General features: G+C 42.0%; 1 protein-coding gene across 1 annotated transcript; it reads right to left on the bottom strand.

The window, feature by feature from the left end:
• Positions 1 to 1,528: 1,528 nt before the first annotated feature.
• On the bottom strand, positions 1,529 to 19,135 carry LOC108707269 (proteinase-activated receptor 2). The gene is made up of 2 exons (XM_018244444.2): positions 18,648 to 19,135; positions 1,529 to 2,482 (listed from the first exon to the last, which is right to left on the bottom strand). The coding sequence occupies exons 1-2, from the start codon at positions 18,754 to 18,756 to the stop codon at positions 1,551 to 1,553; spliced, it is 1,041 nt and encodes a 346-aa protein (XP_018099933.1). The 5' UTR covers positions 18,757 to 19,135; the 3' UTR covers positions 1,529 to 1,550.
• Positions 19,136 to 20,226: the final 1,091 nt, after the last annotated feature.

Raw genomic sequence — 20,226 nt, 5'->3', positions numbered from 1 at the left:
ATATAGTTTTATACAGACCTACAGGGTGGGGTATAGTTTTCATAAGTATACTTTTCCTATAAAGAGAATACCCCACTACTTTCAACATGAATTCAGTAAATAAAAGGCAGACTTTTACTAGTAGTAAAATGTATTTATTTCTTAAACAAATTCAAAATGCAATACCAATAAAAATTGTTGTATTATAGTCTAGCAAAGTCAAAACCCATGCAATAAACAGTTAAATTGTGACAATCATTTTAAGTGCAATTTTCATTAGCCAAATAAAATAAATGCACTAATTTCTCTTTTGCCAAAGTGCTCCTGACAGTAAATTATCGATTCATGTAATATATGTACCAGTATCACTATCCTTGGACTGCCAAAATGATAAGGTGTCAAAGGTGCAGGATTTAATAAAGGCAGTACAGCAGATATCCAACAGTATCTCATATGTGCATAGGTATATAGCATGTATATTCATTCTCTGGTCCAAAAGAAAGGTTCTCCACAGCTGCAAATATTTTGCTCTTCTACACTTAAAAAACAGCAAATAAATGAGATGGTTTTCAGGCACAATATACTAATAAGAAACAATAGCTTGCTTATGGCATGCTTAATATAAACAATGAAATGTTGCCATTTATCAATATATAAAAATGTAGTTCACATCTTAAGCAGTAAAAAATACAATATCTTGGAGGCAAGTTTTGGCTGCATAAAAACCAGGTGCACTGCTAACAGAGTCTCAAATGTAGGTTGACAATCCATGTAGGGGCTATTAAATGACCAATCACAGCCCTTATTTGGCACCTTAGGAACATTTTTCATGCTAGTGTTGCTCCCCAACTCCTTTTACTTCTGAATGTTGCTCACGGGTTGGGCATCCCTGCATTAGAGACAGGCAGGCTTTGCAGGCTTCAGATGTATTTATTGACCAGTCCAACTGCAGGAAGGATGCTGGGAGCTGCAACATCTGAAGTGACCAATTTATCGATTACATAAAATAAACATAACAGCTACATCTTGCTTTAAGTGAGCATGACCAGGAAATAGAGAGGCTTCTCTTCGGTTTCTCCACAGAGAGGTTGCAGATCATCTAAAGGTCTATGCTAGAAAGTGTTGCAGCTCCATTTTATTCATACCTGTTGGTGCAACTAAAGCACATGATGCCAGCTGAAGCAAGTGAAGCTAAATAACACAACGTTAAAGGCCCTTTAACTAAGCGTAAGAGGGCTGCACAAAAAGCTCTTTCTTTGTTTTTTCTCTTGCAAGCCACTACTTTTTATGTCTCTGTTGCTGGTTTAATGTTACTATCATTAAACAACTTCTGTCCTTTCTTTCATAAAACTGAAGTCTCAGCTGCTGAGAATTTTCCAAATATTCCGAATTTATTCCAAGACCAAAATATCTGTGCCTCTAGCATTTTAAGGTAGAAATGAGCTCAGAAGCACAATTTACACATCCTCGTTGTAATCCAAGCAAAAGTAAACCTAACAGCTGCTTGTTTTGGTGTCTGTTGACTTTGTTGTGTAGGAGTTGGTTTTTCGAGAGTACTTCATTGAGCTAAATTAGATCCGCATTCTCTCTACAGTCCGTACACTTCTGCAAAGGAACATGTTTTTAACATGGTCCCTGAAATCTTTTGATACAAAATAGTAGACAAAAGGGTCAATAGAGCTGTTTAAAGAAGATGGACAAAGTGCCCAAATATAGGCGGTATACAGGCTGTTTGATAACTTGACCTGTGACCCATAATGGATCACTAGCAGAAGGTTACTGGGGAGGAAGCAGACAAGATACATGACCAGTACAATAATGATCAGCCTTATTGCTCGCTTTCTTTTCTTCCCAATGCTTTCATCTGTGATAGATGCTGTCAGAGTTTTGATCATGAGCGTATAAACCACGGCAGTAATAATGGCTGGAAGAAAGAACGCTACAATGCCAATAGCAAATACGTATTTGAACAGGTCAAAGTTTATTTCATTCGGTGGCAAGACTTCATAGCAGGTTGTTATACCAAGGTGAGGCCAATAATAGGTTAGGTCAATCAGGTACAATGGAATGGTGCCCAGCATAATGACCACCCATATAGCAATTGAAACAATGAAAGCAAGTTTGGTATTCTTTCTTGTGTGGGACATGGGTTTCACGATGGCCCAGTACCTCTGGACACTAAGACATGTCATGAAAAGAATGGAGCAATACATGTTCCCATAGAAGAAGACAATCAAAACTTTGCATAAAGCTTCTCCATAAATCCAGTTATTTCCATTCAGATGATATGCAATTTTTAAAGGGAGCCATATGACAAACATTAAATCTGCCAGTGCCAGGTTGGCCATATAAATCATGGCAGGGTTTTTCTTCTTTGTTCTGAAAAAAAAGACCCACAATGCAATGCCGTTGCTAGGTAAGCCAATGATGAACACTATAATGTAGACTGCAGGCAAGAATGCTGTGTTCAGTGGATCTGAGAGCACTTGTGAAAGGTTCTGTCCTGTACGAAAGAAAAGAACAAGTTATTAAAATTATGCTTCAAACAATATGAATGGATCTTTCAAGTTCCTACAAGTACATAAATATTTACTACTATGTGTTTACCTCCCCTGTCTACTTTTATACATATAAAGTAGGCTTAAATCGATATACTTGGCACATGCAGTAACACCCATTTTTGTGAATGAATTATGTGCTTTGGGGACTAGGTGCAAGTCTGCTTTATATAGTAAAACCACATTTTTTATCTCTCTGTTTAACTTGCTATGCAGCTACAACCATACTCTTCCATAAAGTTTATCTGTTATTTGGTGGGTCAATGCGTGCCCTGTAGCCCAAATGCAAATGGAATAGCTGTCCCTTTCAGTAGTGTTTCCAACCACAATGTTTATCAGTGTAGGGTAACTGTAAATTACATTTAAATTAATAGAAAACCCTTCATTTTGGGCTGTTACTGGTTCTGTATAGTTTATATGAAATAGACAGTACCATCCAGGGTTGGACTGGGCTGTGGGACACTGGGAAAAAGATAGGTGGGCCTCGGCGCTCATGGGCCCCACCGGCCCAGACCTGCTCCCTGTCCTTGCTGCCCCAAAATGACTCCTCCTACCCTGGTCGCACTTTGCAAAGTTTACGAGTGCACACTGGGGCGGGTAAGAGTGAGTGCACCGAGGGGCTGGTACGAGTGTGGGGTTGTTTGTGCACCAGGGCCTCAGAGGAGGTTTTGTAGTGTGAGTCCAATCCTGGTTCCACCTACTATACATGCCCACAGCCACTTGGAATCAGGGAGGACGGGTCACATCCGACAGAACATAAGCTGGCCATACAGGGACCAAGAAAAGCTGCCAACAGACAAAGCTGGCAGGCGATTGCCCAGCATATGGCCCTCTGACAGGCTTCGACAATCGATATCTGGCCGAAAATCGGGCAGGCTTAAAATGAGTACCGGATTGGCTCGTTGATGCTGTCCTCGATCCTACCGCCTGTATTCCTGACCTTGTGCATTACCTACTCTCCCTAGGGCCCACCATCGGATCAGCCCAATTTTGCCAACTCAAGGTGGTCATATCTGTGCAAGATACCCTCATTTAGCAGCCTGTACAAACAAGCGGATCTGTCCATGTGTGGCTGCCTTAAGATAGACAACTGATAACGGAGTTTGTAAGATCTAAAATAGGACTATATTTAGAATGAGAAGCTAACACATATATACAATTTGAACAACGAAAACCAATGTACTGTTAACAACGTTTCAGGACACATAAAACCATTTTTCAACAATTCCTGCAGTTATATTTGTAAATATAAGTGCTGCTCTGAAAGTAGTATTGCCATTATCCCTTGCACACTTCTGTGATTTCTGGGCTGCAGGTTTATCAAGCAATGGTTTACATAAGGCCCGCTGATCAACTCACATACTTACTCACACGTGTATTGTTACAACACGTATCTAAATACACTAAACGTACTGATTTCTGGTATATATTACAGCTCCACTAGGGATGGGCGAATTTTTTTGCCTTGTTTCGCTGCAGAAATGACGCCCATAGACTTGTATGGCGGCGTGCGAAAAAAATTATTTTTTTTGAAGCCCATAGACTTTTATGGGTCGTCGGCAACATGTCACCGGCTGCGAATTTTTGGGCGAAACGAAACGGGTCAAATTCGCCCATCCCTAATCTCCACAACCTAGCTGATTTTATTGATATGCCTTTGTGTTGGGACATAGACATGAAAAGTGAGGGGTCAGTAACTGGAATTTCAAAACAAGGGTAAATCATATAAATAGACTCTTTTCCATTTGAAACTGGGCTCACACCACATTATTAAAATACAAAATACAAAAATACAAATAAAGGAGAATAAAAAGTAAAATCACTTGGGGTACCCCCTCGTAGTAACTCAACCTTACATTCTGCTTTAGAGGCCCAAACATATGTATCAGGTTTAAAATGTCAATGCTTTTGTTTACCTTAGTTTAGTTTTTCTATGTAATTCAAGTAAGTAATAAAATATTTTTTGTACAACTGACACATCCAACTAACATGAACAAGAAGGAGAAAACTTGAATAGAGCAATGGGAATAATAACACAATGCACAGTATATGCTGCTAGTAAAGGATAAGTATGCCTGTGTAATTTTAGCCCAATGCAAGTAACTGTACTTCAGCATGTGTGTCATCTGCCTCAATTCCCAGAATTCTCCGACATCCACTGGCAAAGTCTGCGAGGCACAGAACAACAACAGCCCCAAGGCCATAACCGGAGGAGCTTTAAGAAACAAAGGTTTTTCAGCTAACACAAAATACAGCTGAAAAATAGCTTGGCAAGAAAAAAAGGTGAAGGAACTGGAATCTCTGGATTCCTGTACTGGTGCCATGAAAGGCAAAAACAAACAAATGTATTCTAGATTGCCTCAGGGAGAGACCAGGAACGTATAAAGTGACAGGTAATCCCTCTACCCCCTCCCATGTTGGCATTTCGCAATAAGGAATTTTATTTTTCGTACACACTCCTAGTCATACAAAAACTGGCGTCCGTTGGCTCACTAGTACTATTGCTAACATAAACATCACATTACTGAAACCAGATTAATAAACTTCACTGATGGTGTGTATGTACACACACACACAAATGTTTTTATTAGTTTTGTTTTTACTAGTGGTGATATGAAATAATTTGTCCTGTAGGAGGCTGGAGCCATGTAATAGGGGGCTAGCTCCATCAGTGCCAGGTGCTCTCTAAGGGTCGACAATGAGTAGAGTTCTCTAGTGAGTGTCACTTGACCCATGTGGAGATTTAGGTGGACACTGCTGGACAACGGAGGCACTTAAAGGAGAATTCAACCCTGGATTAAAAAAACCCGTACCATGCATCCATCTTCCATCTCCTCAGTAAGCTGACTAGGAGATCGGTATTTCAGTGCATGCGCAGTTGGAGCAGTTTGGACAACTGCGCATGCACCGAAATTGACGGAGATTGCTGATCTCCCAGTCAGCTTACCGAGGACCCGGAAGATGGATACGTGGAACTCCGCTGTATGGGGCATTTCCTTTTGGGGGAAGTTAGCCTAGGGGGAGGAGGGATGGGGGTCTACGTGGGGTGGGGGGTACTGGAGTTTTTTAATCCAGAGTTGAATTCTCCTTTAAATCCTCCAACTGTATCAACCGGAGCCTTCCTGAACATGCCTAAATATAGGCCAAAAGTTAGCTACAATAAATATAAACTTTGTTCAACTGTTTGCGAAGCCCGTGTGTAGCCAAGATTATACTGTGGCCGTCACGCATGAAGGGCGCACTGAGGCACAGGTGCATTATACAAACAGCAATTGCTGTCAAATAAACAAACGATTATTTCTGTTACGATTCAGCTTTTATATAGAATACTGGGCTGTGCAAGACCATTCTATCCACTGCTCCACACTGTCACCATCTCTTCCAGAGTGAAACACCCTAAACCTTTTTTCAATTCCCTCAGAACCCAATGATTGTGCCTCAAAACACCCTTCTGGCATGAAAACTTCAGAACTATATGATGCCTTTCACCCCAAGTCCCTTTTCCATGGAAATATACTCTGTAATCTGAACAATTTTTATTGCACGGTTATACAGATTTATACTCTTGTCTCCCAGTTCCTTTTAGGTTAAAGAACAACTGTATGTGTGTTAGGCGTTATGTCTTGATAACTTTTTCCAAAGAAAACTAATGACCACATAAGATAAAGTCTCTTTGCCTTTACATCATTCAGTGATTTGCTGAAGATTTAGGACAATGGCACATGGGGTGATTAAATTGTCCACCGATAGATTCATTTCTGCTGATTAAATGGGAATAACTGTAGTTTTCAATGCACGGCCCAATTATTGTGGGTCAAAAGCAGATTGTGGCAAAGTGTGGCAGTTTCTGTTTGTGTCAAAAGAGTGTGATTGGCATCAGATAAGTACAAATAAGGTGCCCTGTAAAGTTAGACGTCACTGCATATATGTTCTGTTAAAGTCCTCTCCTATATCTTCCAAACAGTTTGATAGCTGTTAAAATGGAGAGATTAAGACTTTATATAATTAACAAACCATAAAACGTGGCTTGGGATATCGCTGTCTACAATCCACATCAGATAAAGAAACAGTAACACCACAAAATAAAAGTGTTTTCAAGGAATGGCAATATAATGTGCTTTTGTGCTGCACTGGTAAAACTGGTGTGTTTGCTCTAGGGATGCACCGAATCCAGGATTCGGTTCGGGATTCAGCCAGGATTCAGCCTTTTTCAGCAGGATTGGGACCAATCGAATCCGAATCCTAATTTGAATATGCAAATTAGGGGTGGGGAGGGAAATTGTGTGACTTTTTGTCACAAAACAAGGAAGTAAATTTTTTTCCCTTCCCATCCCTAATTTGTATATGCAAATAAGGGTTCGGATTCGGTTCGGTATTTGCCCAAATCTTTCACAAAGGATTCGGGGGTTCGGCCAAATCCAAAATCGTCGATTCGGTGCATCCATAGTTTGCTCCAGAAAGACTACTGTAAATTATATAAACAAGCTGCTGTGTAGCCATGGGGGCAGCCATTCAAAGCTGAAAAAGGAGAAAAGGCACAGGATACACAGCAGATAACAGATAAGCTCTGTAGTATACAATGAGATTCAGAACTTAACTGTTATCTACTGTGTATCCTGTGCTTGAATGGCTGCCCCCATGGCTACACATCAGCAGGGAAAGACTACATTATGTCAAAATATGAAAGAGATTGGTTGGCAGTGCCAATAAGTGTACCATTATTAATCAAAAAGCAAAATATCCAAAGCAATTAATGAAAAGAGAAAATACTCACAGTTCACCCCAGTCCACAGGTGCAAAAGTCCAAAACAGCAAAAAGTTGTGAGTTTTCTCCAAAAAGTAAAGACCAAGATAAACAAACAGATAACCACCTAACGCGTTTCATGCCTACTGGGGCACTGACTCATACTCTTTACTTTTTGGAGAAAACAACTTTTTGCTGTTAAATACTGCATTATATTGTCATTCCTTGAAAATGCTTTAATTTTTTGGTGCTAATGTTCCTTTTAGAATAATTGCAATACAGTCACGTTACAGGGAGAAACTATTACTGATGAACTTCTCCTTTAAGCCCATCTTCCCACATCACTACCAGACTGTTGTGATTACACAGCATACATGTGTATATTTATTCACTGGCAGTGGGCCCCATTTAATCTAAGAGCAGGTCATAAGGATTACCAGACAATATGCACTTTACCCAGAATCTTAACCATAGAACCTCTTTGATGAGAGATCATGTGGGTTGGGAATACAGGCAGCTTTAGGACAGTTAGCGTGCAAGTAACATAATGGCAAACAAAGGAGAATGTTATATTCACTGATCATTTTGGGGGGGGAACAATCTTGGGCAGACAAAGGCTGATGGGCACAGCTCTCTGCACAACATAAACCGTCCACAACTTTTGGCAGGGAAAATACCAATACATACATGGTAAATCAGCTCCCATATATACAGCATATGTTTTTATACACACCTCACAGTGTACAAAATTCCACCAGTCCACTTAAAAAGGCAACACAAGTCTCTCCCCCACGAATGTAGCCACGTACACCTCCCCAAACACAATGTGCCCTCTCACATTCCAGACAGCCTGGCACACGGCACTGATAAGCCAGACACACAGACAGACAGATGACTGAAGTCACGGGGGGGGGGGACAGAGCATTTCATTGTTAGACCCTGACTCTCAGCGACGCAGGTTACTACGTATTTGTAATCACAGGTACTGCTCTCACTAATCTGCAGAATTTGGGCTGCCTCCTGGTATGTGCTACTGAGGGGGTGGGGGTGCGATTATACCAACGCAGGGGATACACATGGAATCTAGAATATGTAGATCATCCTAAGCGTCAGGGAGCTGCACTGGCATCTGCTCACTCCTGCATGGGAGATCATGAAAGTAGGAACCCAAGTACAAGGTGTCACGCTTACCTACAATGTTTCCACTTCTAAAGCAAACTGAATACAGTGTCAGATTCATTTCACTACCTCCCCAGGTACACGCTGGGCAGGAGTAAGAGATGTCATTAGCGGGTTGATAAAGGTCTCATAGGCCAGGTGATCCACACATGGTGAGTAAAGCTGGCCTTAGATGCAAAGATCTCTAAAAGATCTTTTCGTTATCGTGAGACCACAATTATCTCAAAACGATCGTTTAAATGTACGATTTGTCCATCAACTAAAAAGACTATTTCAGGCGATATTGCAAGGAAAACTGAGGGTAGCTGCCTGCTTGGCCCTGCAGACATAGATAGATTGCACTGGAACCGATAACATTTTTTTTAAAAAAAATCGTACAATTGTTCGATTCCCACTAATTTCACGATAATTTGATGGATTGGTCGGATTTCGCTAAAATCAGTCGTTCACCAAAGAAAAATTTTTGCATCTATGGGGACCTTAATATTTGTTGGCAAGAAGCACAGGGTAATAGCAGCTTTTATAATGGAGATCTAAATTCAATTCAATAAATCAAATTCAATTAAAACCATTATCTGTCCTTTTCTACTCTGCTGGTTCTGACTGCTACATTGTGCCTACAATCAGAACCAGCAGTGCAGAGAATAACAAAAAACAAAACAAACAGACAAATTACTGCTTTCAACAGCAATTACATTTGCAAACCAGTTAAAAAATTGAAAATGCTCAATGCCTGTATAGCGGAAGGTTGCTTAAAAATATGTTTTGGCTGCAGGGGGGGCAGGCAGGTATAGGGGCCCCATGAGGCGCTAATTCATATACAATTTCAATATATATTGGTAAAACAGATCAACCTCTAGACATTTTGGGGCCCCAAAAATAATTTGCTGTGGGGCCCAGTGATATCTAGTTATGTCACTGCATATATTGGATCTATGGCCCCTTTAAAGGGATACTGTCATGGGAAAACATGTTTTTTCAAAACGCATAGTCCTGCTCCAGCAGAATTCTGCACTGAAATCCATTTTTTCAAAATAGCAAACATATTTTTTTGTATTCAATTTTGAAATCTGACATGAGGCTAGACATATTTCCCAGCTGCCCCCAGTCATGTGACTTGTGCTCTGATAAACTTTAGTCACTCTTTACTGCTGTAATGCAAGTTGGAGTGATATCACCCCCTCCCTCCCCCCCTCCCAGTAGCCTAACGACAGAACAATGGGAAGGTAACCAAATAGCAGCTCCTAACACAAGATAATAGCTGCCTGGTAGATATAAAAACAACACTCAATAGTAAAAGCCAAGTCCCACTGAGACTGATTCAGTTACAATAAGTAGGAGAAATAACAGTCTGCCAGAAAGTAGTTCCATCCTAAAGTGCAGGCACAAGTCACATGACTGGGGGCAGCTGGGAAACTGACTAGCCCTGTGTCAGATTTCAAAATTGAATATTAAAAAATCTGTTTGCTCTTTTGAAAAATGGATTTCAGTGCAGAAGTCTACTGGAGCAGCACTATTAACTGATGTGTTTGGAAAAAAACATGTTTTCCCATGACAGTATCCCTTTAAACACAACTCCTCTCTGGCTGCTGCAATAACATAGGGGTCAATGATCACTCAGAACTCTCTATATAAATAAAGGGGACACTTTTGCCCATTCTGAAGCTGATTCTGGTAATACGTGATTAGGAGTGGATCGGATGTGATATTTTTTCAGCCTTGGCTACTATGTGTCTGTTGTACAATCAGTACAGTAACACAAGGCAGAGAATCAGACATTGCTCTGTGCCCACACTACTAACTCCTGGCAGCAGGGACAAAGCCCAGGCGATGGGACACACAGAGAATGTGATCTCGGGCTAAAGGACTTGGAGAAAGACAGGTGAGATTGCACTCACTGGATCACACACAGCACATGCTCACTGGGAGTTGTAGTTCAGCATCATATAGTAACAGCAGGAGGGGGAGAGGGTTACACAGTAAAGTAGAGAAGTGTTACCTGCTATGATGGGGAAGAACAACACAGTGCCGAGTATCAGCAGCCTCCAGCCACCCATGTCCTTTCCCTTTGGAGCCCGGGCTTCTTGAATTCGAGAATAAAGTCTTCTGGTGCCGGGGGTCGGCTGGACGGTGCCTGGAAATGAATTCACACAAGCACATCGCTCCTAGTTCTGCTCCTTCTGCTCCAAGTGCTCAGTTCCGCTCTCTGCCTTTGTCCCACAACTAGGGTTGCCACCTTTTAAAATAATCTATACCGGCAGGTGGAGGGGGCAGTGTTAAAAGGGCGGGGCCGTGATGATAAAGGGGGCGAGACCGTGACACGCTATTGGCTGGCCGGGTTGTGATGTCAAAGGGGGCGGAGCCATACACGTGAATTTGGCAAGAAGCCCAGGAAAAAAGTAAGTTTGGAGCAGGCTGGGGGCAGGCCACAGGCTTTTTTTAGGTGTATTACAAATTTACCGGCAGCTACATGCCGGTAAATTTGTAATACCGGCCCCGGCCTTGGCTGGTGTTTTACCGGCTAGGCCGGGTGGCAACATTACCCGCAACTCCCGGGGTATCGCTGAACTCTGAGCACCTGAGCGTCCTGCTCGCCACATCCACACGAGTGACGTCACTGGCAGGTCGGAATGACTGAGGAGCCTATTGAGCAAGTGGGTCAGCGCCTCGCGAGCAGTATGACGTCACTCGCCCACTCTCTGCATCAGCCTGTCTCATCATTTCACGTTCTGCCACAGACTGGAGCCACTCACTACCCGGACACACGACAGAGCACCTTTAAGTAAACTTTTACTATGTTATACAATGAGTAATTGCAAGCATCTTTTCAGTTGGTCTTCATTTTACATTTTTTTTTTATTATTTAATTTCTTTTTTATTTCCAGCTTTCATTGACCCAATCTAAAAAAAAACAATTATCTGTAAGGCTACATATGTTATCGCTACTTTTTATTACTCATCTTTCTATTCAGGCCTCGCCTCATATTCCAGTCTTTATTCAGATCAGTGCATGTTTGCTAGGGGAATTTGGACCCTAACAACCAAATGCAGACATTGCGAACCAGAGAGCTGCTGAATAAAAAGCAAAATAAATAAAAAATAATATAACTAAAAAATAATATAAATAATATAAATAATATAAATAACAAAAAATAATAAATGAAGACAGATTGCAAATTGTCTCAACATATCACTCTCTACATCATACTAAAAGTTAATTTTAAAGGGGAACTCCGGCTTCCAAACCGAAATTTAATAAAGAGGCCCACATAACACAGAAACCGCTAATATACCCATCACAGTTACACAGTATGAACAGAGACATAACTAGAGGGGGACGGGCCCTGGTGCAGGACTTGCAGCCGGGCTCCGCCCCCCTCCGTACGGCCGGAAAATCTGCATAATAGAGTGGCGCGCGAGCTGCCGGGGGCCCTGAGGGGGTGCGGGCCCTGGCCCATTCGCACCCCCTGCTCCCCCGGTAGTTACGGTATGAATAAATGTCATTTTCTATGCTGAAATCGAGCTGTTTAACAGTTCTCTTTCTGCATCATTTGAAATCCTGGCAGGGAAGGAGGGACTAAACATTGTTGTTACAAATTGTAACAACTTCTCCACAGCTTACAGACAGCATGCAGGAACTACATAACATTGAAATCATGTTTGCAGGGAATTGTAGTCACAGTCGCAGTAACAGTAGTCAGACAGCTCAGCAAAGTAGTCAGAGAGATTAGCAGGAGAGCAGTAGGCTAGGCTTAGTGAACTGTTCTAAACCATTAAAAATCATGAAAAGTCTGCATATTTTTTAATTGATGTATATTGCAAAGTTGCTTGAAGTTATGTTTACTTTTCAAAAAGCTTAAGTTATGTTTTTGTGGAGTTCCCCTTAAAGGAATAGTTCAGTGTGAAAATAAAAACTGGGTAAATAGATAGATTGTGTAAAATAAAAATGTTTCTAATATAGTTAGTTAGCCAAAAATGTAATATATAAAGGCTGGAGTGAACAGATGTCTAATAAAACAGCCAGAATCCAACTTCCTGCTTTTCAGTTCTATAACTCTGAGCTAGTCAGCGACTTGAAGGGGGGCCACATGGTACATTTCTGTTCAGTGAGTTTGCAATTGATCCTCAGCATTCAGCTCAGATTCAAAAGCAACAGAAATGACCCATGTGGCCCCCCCTCAAGTCTCTGATTGGTTACTGCCTGGTAGCCAGGGTAACCAGTCAGTGTAAACCAAGAGAGCTGAAAAGCAGGAAGTAGTGTTCTGACTGACAAGTTATACATCAAATCACTCCAGCCTTTATACATTACATTTTTTGCTAACTAACTATATTAGAAACATTTTTTATTTACCCAGTTTTTATTTTTACACGGAACAATTCCTTTAAGGGTCAGGGCACACGCTCAGATTCGGGGAGATTAGTTGCCCGGCAACAAATCTCCTCTTCTTAGGGGTGACTAATCTCCCCGAACTGCCTCCCGCCGGCTAGAATGTAAATCACTGGCGCGATGGCACTCAGAACGCTTCGTTTTCCGAAGTCGCCCGAAGTTGCCTCACGAGAAAACTTTGGGGGACTGCGGAAAACGAAGCGTTCCCAGTGCCATCCCGCCGGCTTTACATTACGTTTACATTCTAGCCGGCAGGAGGCAATTTGGAGAGATTAGTCTCCCCGAAGGAGACTTGTCGCCGGGCGACTAATCTTCCCGAATCTAAGCGTGTTCCCTGACCCTAAAGGTGAACATTTTCAAGCACTTAAAGGGCTTCACCTGTAGCAACAATATACTGTTGTGGGATACTATAGAGCAAAAGAGACAATTTGTTATACATTTATTTTTTTTTAAATAAAGTCCTTAAAATCGTGTAATTGTTGCCAAAGGGCGAGACAGAGCTGCTGTGGGTTAAATGTTGCAATTTTCTATTTGTATGTGATTTTAAGGCAGGTGTTTATGAAAGGGTGAAGTCCCAGACACTCCCTCACTGATAAATATTCCTCTAAAAATCTGATACAAACTGTGTCATTTCTGGTGAATTGTGGCAAGTTCTATGCTAAATATATATATATATATATATATATATATATATATATATATATATATATATATATATATATATATATATATGCAAATTAGGGACGGTGCACACGGTCAAAAAACTCCAAACTGTGTGCTGGTAAAAACTAACAATAAGTATATATAGAAAAATAAACCGCACCAACAGGACTTAGTACAAAATAAAAAAGGATTTTATTCTTCAACGTTTCAGCTCTACTACTTGAGTCGTCTTCAGGAACTAAAAACTGTACATACTTACAAACAACATTTAAATACCTACAAAATCCACCACACCTGCAGTGACGTGTGTAAAAGTGGGAGTGTTTATCAATTAACCCCTCAGTGACCTGACATCATTTCGTTAGACACAGATTATCCAAACAGGCAATACACCAAAATTGTCAGAGTGCTGTATAGTAAATGTGAATAAACGTGACATTGCGTGTCCCCTGGTAATAGCCAGGTCCACATTAAAAGCAACAAGTTTGTTAAAATCATGCAACTCCATGTACCTTCGCTACCCCTACACATGGATATGTGAAGCAGTTACCAGCAACACTGTGCAGACCAGGCATACGGGCTTCCACCTACCCCATTTCTATGTCGCCACCCTTTCAGGCAGGGGCGATCCTGGCCCCTCCGCCACCTGAGGCAGCAGCAGTTGCTGCTGCCCCCCCTCCCCCAGAAATTCGCTCTTAAAGTACCAGGAGCAGCATTTTTGCTGCCCCTGGTACCTAGTGGGGCGCTGCCGCCTGAGGCGACAGCCTCAACTCGCCTCATTGGTGAAGCACCCCTGCTTTCAGGTACGGTGTGGTATAAAGGAGCAGCAATACCGTCTGGGAAAGTCACCCTTCAAGGAACGCCTCAACTCTCTTCTGATCCGACACCTCTCTCCTGCACAGTATAGCACTCTCGCTCCATCACAGTACCTGTTCCCACTGAGCCATCAGCAACTTCTGCCGTGCCATTTTAGCGATTCGCCATGGACTCACTTGACCCCATCCGGGTTACCAATTAGGGCTCTCCTGGGGGTACTGCTTCTGCCATCCTCCTATACGCCCTCACGACCAGAGCCACCTTTGCACTACGGTGCTTATCTCCAATGCAATATCCTTATTAAGCCTATCTGGCATGTAGAACTGGTGCTCCTCAAGATGAGGCTTCTAGAGGCAATCAGGCACACTCTGAACATGATCCCAAGCTGTTTAAAGGGATCCTGTCATCGGAAAACGCATCAGTTAATAGTGCTACTCCAGCAGAATTCTGCACTGAAATCCATTTTTCAAAAGAGCAAAGAGATTTTTTTATATTCAATTTTGAAATCTGACATGGGGCTAGACATTTTGTCAATTTCCCAGCTGCCCCTAGTCATGTGACTTGTGCCTGCACTTTAGGAGAGAACTGCTTTCTGGCAAAAAGGGTGTGGAGCTTGGGTGGACTGAATTGTGAATCAGAACATTACTGTGTCTATTAAAAATCACATTTGAACATTTTGCCACCCACTCAGCTGGGAATCATGCATGTGTTAAAATGCTGGAACTGGCACTGTGTCCTTTAGGTGATTACTTATTTACTGTTCTGGATTCTCATGGAACTACAGCACATTCCCCCACATGTAATACAATGCACTAAGTTTGCCCAGGAGCAGTAACCAGTAGCAACCAATAAGATGTTTGCTTTTAAACATGTGACCAGGAAATTCTACCTGCTGATTGGTTGCTATAGGTTACTGCCCCTGGGCAAACTTAGTGCCTTTAATTACATTACCCCATTAGTCTTTAGGAGTAGTTCAAACTTATAGAGATATAGCCAATGCAGCACTGCATAAAAGTAGACATTTGCCCACAATGATGTGGTGCCTAGGCGTTCATGCCCCAACAAGACCTTCAGCACATGTAGTAGTTCTACAGAATCTGGATAGGGTTGCCACCTTTCAATAAAATTTGCACCGGCCGGTGCTGGGGGCAGTAAAAAGAGGTGGGATGTGACGTCAAAGGGGGTGGGGAGTGATTGCAAAAGGGGGCGGCGTGCAACTGGCCAGGCGCCGAACAAAAGGTATATTTTCTGCAGATTGGGGCAGGCTTAGGGCTTCAGTTAGGGATATTACAAATTTACTGGCAGCTACATTGCCGGTAAATTTGTATTACCGGCCTTGGCGGGTGTTTTACCGGCTAGGCCGGTAAAATACCGGCCAGGTGGCAACCCTAAATCTGGATGGGGTAGCACTCACAATAAACCCACACAAGGCCAGTAAACAAAAAGTAGACTTTACTACAACAAACCTTATGTGTTCTGTGCTACGATACTCATAATCATAGCTTACAATTAAATGCCTTTTAGAGCAAAATGTGCAACTGACTCATTGATAATTACATTTGTGAAAATCCCATAGGAAAGTGTAGAAGAGTAGAAAGTGGGTGAGTTGTTTTTTAACTAGCATATTATAAGAAGCAATGTACCCCATACTGTAATGGTAAACTATTGAATCCTTGTCAATAAATGGCAAATCAACAAAATGGTTAATAAGGACACATTAGTTTTGTGTGGTGCCAGTAAAAAACATGTTACTGTACTATAATGTAATAATAATAGTTTGTTAATGACTGTAATATTTTACATTAAGTACAGTTAAGCGAGAAAGGCAGCTCTTTATGCACATAATTTTTGCAGTTTTACCCCAATATATGTGTGAATGAGTACAAAACCATTGTGTGTTTACATGTGGGCTGCTTTGATTTTTTTTGCCCGGGCTGCTTTTTACTCCCAGTCCGGCCCTGTATAGGAATGATTAAAAGTGACTACAATCTCAGCTACTGCCCGCTGAACCGAGTATAAGCCGAGGTAGACTTTTTCAGCACATTTTGGATACTGAAAAACTCGGCTTATACTCGAGTATATACGGTAATTAACCTCATGCATATCATAAGACATAGTCAATTTGATGGATGTATCAAGGGAATTTAATTTCTCACCAAATGCTAGCAGTTTAGTCTCAGTTCCTCCCCAAAATATCAGTAGGTCATCAATATAGCGACGATAGAACAGAATGTGACTCCCCCCTAGGGGTAATAGGCAATCCCTCTCAAAATGTTCCATAAAGATGTTGGCAAATGAGGGAGCCACATTCGATCCCATCGCTGTCCCCGCAGTCTGCAGAAAGAAGTTATCCTGAAACAAAAAGTAATTGTGTGACAAGATAAAGTCCAATAAAGCCACCAAAAATTCGACTGGGGGGGGGGGCCCTGTGTGTCTGGTCTGCAAAGCCCTCCTGCAAGTTGCCACCCCCATCTCGTGGGGGATGACAGTATAGAGGCTAGACACGTCCATAATCACTAACAAGGTGTCAGCAGGGATTTTCAACAATAAATGTTTATTGTCATGGACATATGAGTCCATCGTCTGTACCAGAGGTTGTAAATAATAATCTAAATATTTCGCCACTGGTTGAAACAAGGATCCCATTGCAGAAATAATGGGGCGTCCTGGAGGAGCTGTTAAAGATTTATGCATAGTGATGGGCGAATTCATTCGCCAGGCGCGAATTCGCGGCGAATTTGCGCGATTCGCGTCCAGCGAATAAATTCGCGAAACGCCCGCGAAAATTCGCCGAAAAAATTCGCCGGCGTCAAAAACGGGCGCCGGCGTCGAAAAAACGGGCGCCGGCGTCGAAAAAACGGGCGCCGGCGTCGAAAAAACGGGCGCCGGCGTCGAAAAAACGGGCGCCGGCGTCAAAAACGAGACGCCGGCGCCGTTTCGCTAATTTTTCGCCGTTTCGCGAATTTCGCGCGAAATTCGCGAATTTTTCGGCGAAGCGAAACGGCGCAAATTCGCCCATCACTATTTATGCACCTTCGGTAGGGTATACATAATCAGTATCTTGGGATGGGTAGTAGTCAAATACTGTCCATTCTGCTCATCAATCCACCCACCCGTGACATCCATCTCAATTACGCTATACAATTCTCCCTTAAATTTGGCTGTGGGATCTGACCTTAGTTTAGTATAGGTAGTAGAGTCAGCCAATTGTGTCAATACCTCCTGTATATAGTATGTTGTATCCATTACTACAATGGCACCCCCCTTTGTCAGCTTGTCTAATAATGATGTCAGGGTCTGCTTTCAAAGTTTTAACCACTTCCTTCTCTAATCTAGACAAGTTAGAATAGCTGGTAGTCAAATTCTTATGTATTTTCTCTGAATCGTTGGATAGTAATCGGGTGAAAGTTAAAATAGTTTGAGCAGTGTTAGGTGGGTCAAACGTACTCTTTTTAACGAAGGGTGATCTTACTGTTGGTGTTTTGTCTATAAAGTGATCGCGTAGTTTTACCTGCATCTTGAAATTGTGTATATCTTTATATACATCAAATGAAACAGAGTGGTTAGTTGGCACAAATTTGAGACCTTTGTTCAATAAACTTGTTTCTCCTATGGTCAAGTCATGATTGCACAGGTTGATAACTACATTCTCCTCTTGCCTCTTCGTGGTGGTTTGTCTTTTAAAACTTTTGCCCCCCCGTCTGGTTCTCTGTCTACCCGTGGTTCCTGAGACACCTGGGCGGGGGTTCCCAAAAAAGGTTGTGAGGTGCTAGGACGAGCCCCTGTGTCAGAGTCAGTGGAGTCCCCCGAACTGTCTACTGTCAATAGAGAAGTCGGTTTGTTTCTACGTGTAACTCTCCTTGTCTTATTATCAGATAATCCCAATAACCACCTGTAAACCTTCCGTTGTTTATAGTCGTCCTTTACAATGTTTAGTTTCTTTTCTTTAAATGAGATCAGATCCTCTCTGTATTTATTAACATTTTGTTTAAGATTTTTCACCCAGTCAACGGTTTTGTCCTGCGCTAGTTTTGGCAAGTGCTGTGAGTCAAAATCAGAAATTACAGTATTGGTGATTTTCAATTCCTTACCTACGAATTCTATCACTAATAGCAGCAAATCTGCAGAACATTTGTTTAGAATTTTGCACCACTTGCTGCAAAACTCAGGACTGGCTCTGCCTATGGTAGGAACATTCCTAATGCGGAAACCTCTAGGGATTAATCTCTGTCTATGGTACCCCGATAGATATGTGCCATGTAACAATAAATCTATTTCCCTTTTCTTGAGATTAAGTATTTGGTGATACAAGGGGTCCTACCAGTAGTAGCCGTAGATGGTGGATCCCAGAATGTTCTTTCAAATTCCTCCTGGTAGAAATTGTACTCTTCTGTAGTTTCCATTTCCACATATAGTGGTGTCTCTTCCATAATAGCCAGTATCTTCTGATGGGTCAATCTAGTGATTTGCAAAAACCATTTATTTGTTATGAACAATTCTTATGGATACAGCGCACACTCGACATGCGCTTGACAAAAATAGATAAACTAAGACAAAAAACAAAAAGCACCGGTGCCACCGTACAAGGCCCACCTCCCCCAAACTGGAGAAGGGAAGGCCCCTATATAGAAATGCAAATTAGAGACGGTGCACACGGTCAAACAAACTCCAATGCCTGTGTGCTGGTAAAAACTAACAATAAGTATAAATAGAAAAATAAACTGCACCAACAGGACTTAGTACAAAATAAAAAAGGATTTTATTCTTCAATGTTTCAGCTCTACTACTTGAGTCGTCTTCAGGAACTAAAAACTGTACATACTTACAAACAACATTTAAATACCTACAAAATCCACCACACCTGCAGTGATGTGTGTAAAAGTGGGAGTGTTTATCAATTAACCCCTCAGTGACCTGACATCATTTCGTTAGACACAGATTATCCAAACCGGCAAAACACCAAAATTGTCAGAGTGCTGTATAGTAAATGTGAATAAACGTGACATTGCGTGTCCCCTGGTAATAGCCAGGTCCACATTAAAAGCAACAAGTTTGTTAAAATCATGCAACTCCATGTACCTTCGCTACCCCTACACATGGATATGCAAAGCAGTTACCAGCAACACTGTGCAGACCAGGCATACGGGCTTCCACCTACCCCATTTCTATGTCGCCACCCTTTCAGGTACGGTGTGGTATAAAGGAGCAGCAGTACCTTCTGGGAAAGTGACCCTTCAAAGAATGCCTCAACTCTCTTCTGATCCGACACCTCTCTCCTGCACAGTATAGCACTCTCGCTCCATCACAGCACCTGTTCCCACTGAGCCATCAGCAACTTCTGCCGCGCCATTTTAGCGATTCGCCATGGACTCACTTGACCCTATCCGGGTTACCAATTAGGGCTCTCCTGGGGGTACTGCTTCTGCCATCCTCCTATACGCCCTCACGACCAGAGCCACCTTTGCACTACGGTGCTTATCTCCAATGCGATATCCTTATTAAGCCTATCTGGCATGTAGAACTGGTGCTCCTCAAGATGAGGCTTCTAGAGGCAATCAGGCGCACTCTGAACATGATCACAAGCTGTTTAACCTTTTCATGACACATCCAGATAGTTCCTGCCACACACCACCCGACCCCTGTAGGGGGAATAAATCCAAAATGTGGGCCCCTGTAGCCTGGCCAGCATTAGGTGCAAAAAAAAAGCCTGAAAGACAATCTAAGAGGAGAAAAAAAAAGGTAATTAAATCAATGTATGCAAACAATGGAAGACATGTTATTAGCACTGAGCACTGAGACAGACACCATCAGTACTGTAGCAAAAAATGTTATAGCATATACTTTTATATGTAATAAAGAAACCTTGTCTGTTAAAGTCGTCTTTGTCTTTCATTCGTACA

This window comes from Xenopus laevis, chromosome 1S (assembly GCF_017654675.1).
Source record: "Xenopus laevis strain J_2021 chromosome 1S, Xenopus_laevis_v10.1, whole genome shotgun sequence".
Lineage (NCBI taxonomy): Eukaryota > Metazoa > Chordata > Amphibia > Anura > Pipidae > Xenopus > Xenopus laevis.
This window is presented reverse-complemented; position numbering and strand designations above follow the sequence as displayed.

Bases quoted from the DNA above. Each gene is read 5' to 3' on its own strand.
- LOC108707269 (XM_018244444.2), bottom strand. From the start codon at position 18,756: ATGGAAGAGACACCACTATATGTGGAAATGGAAACTACAGAAGAGTAC. The intron at 2,483-18,647 runs GTAGGACCCCTT...TCTTTCGTACAG, and splicing joins ACCATCTACGGCTACTACTG to GACAGAACCTTTCACAAGTG.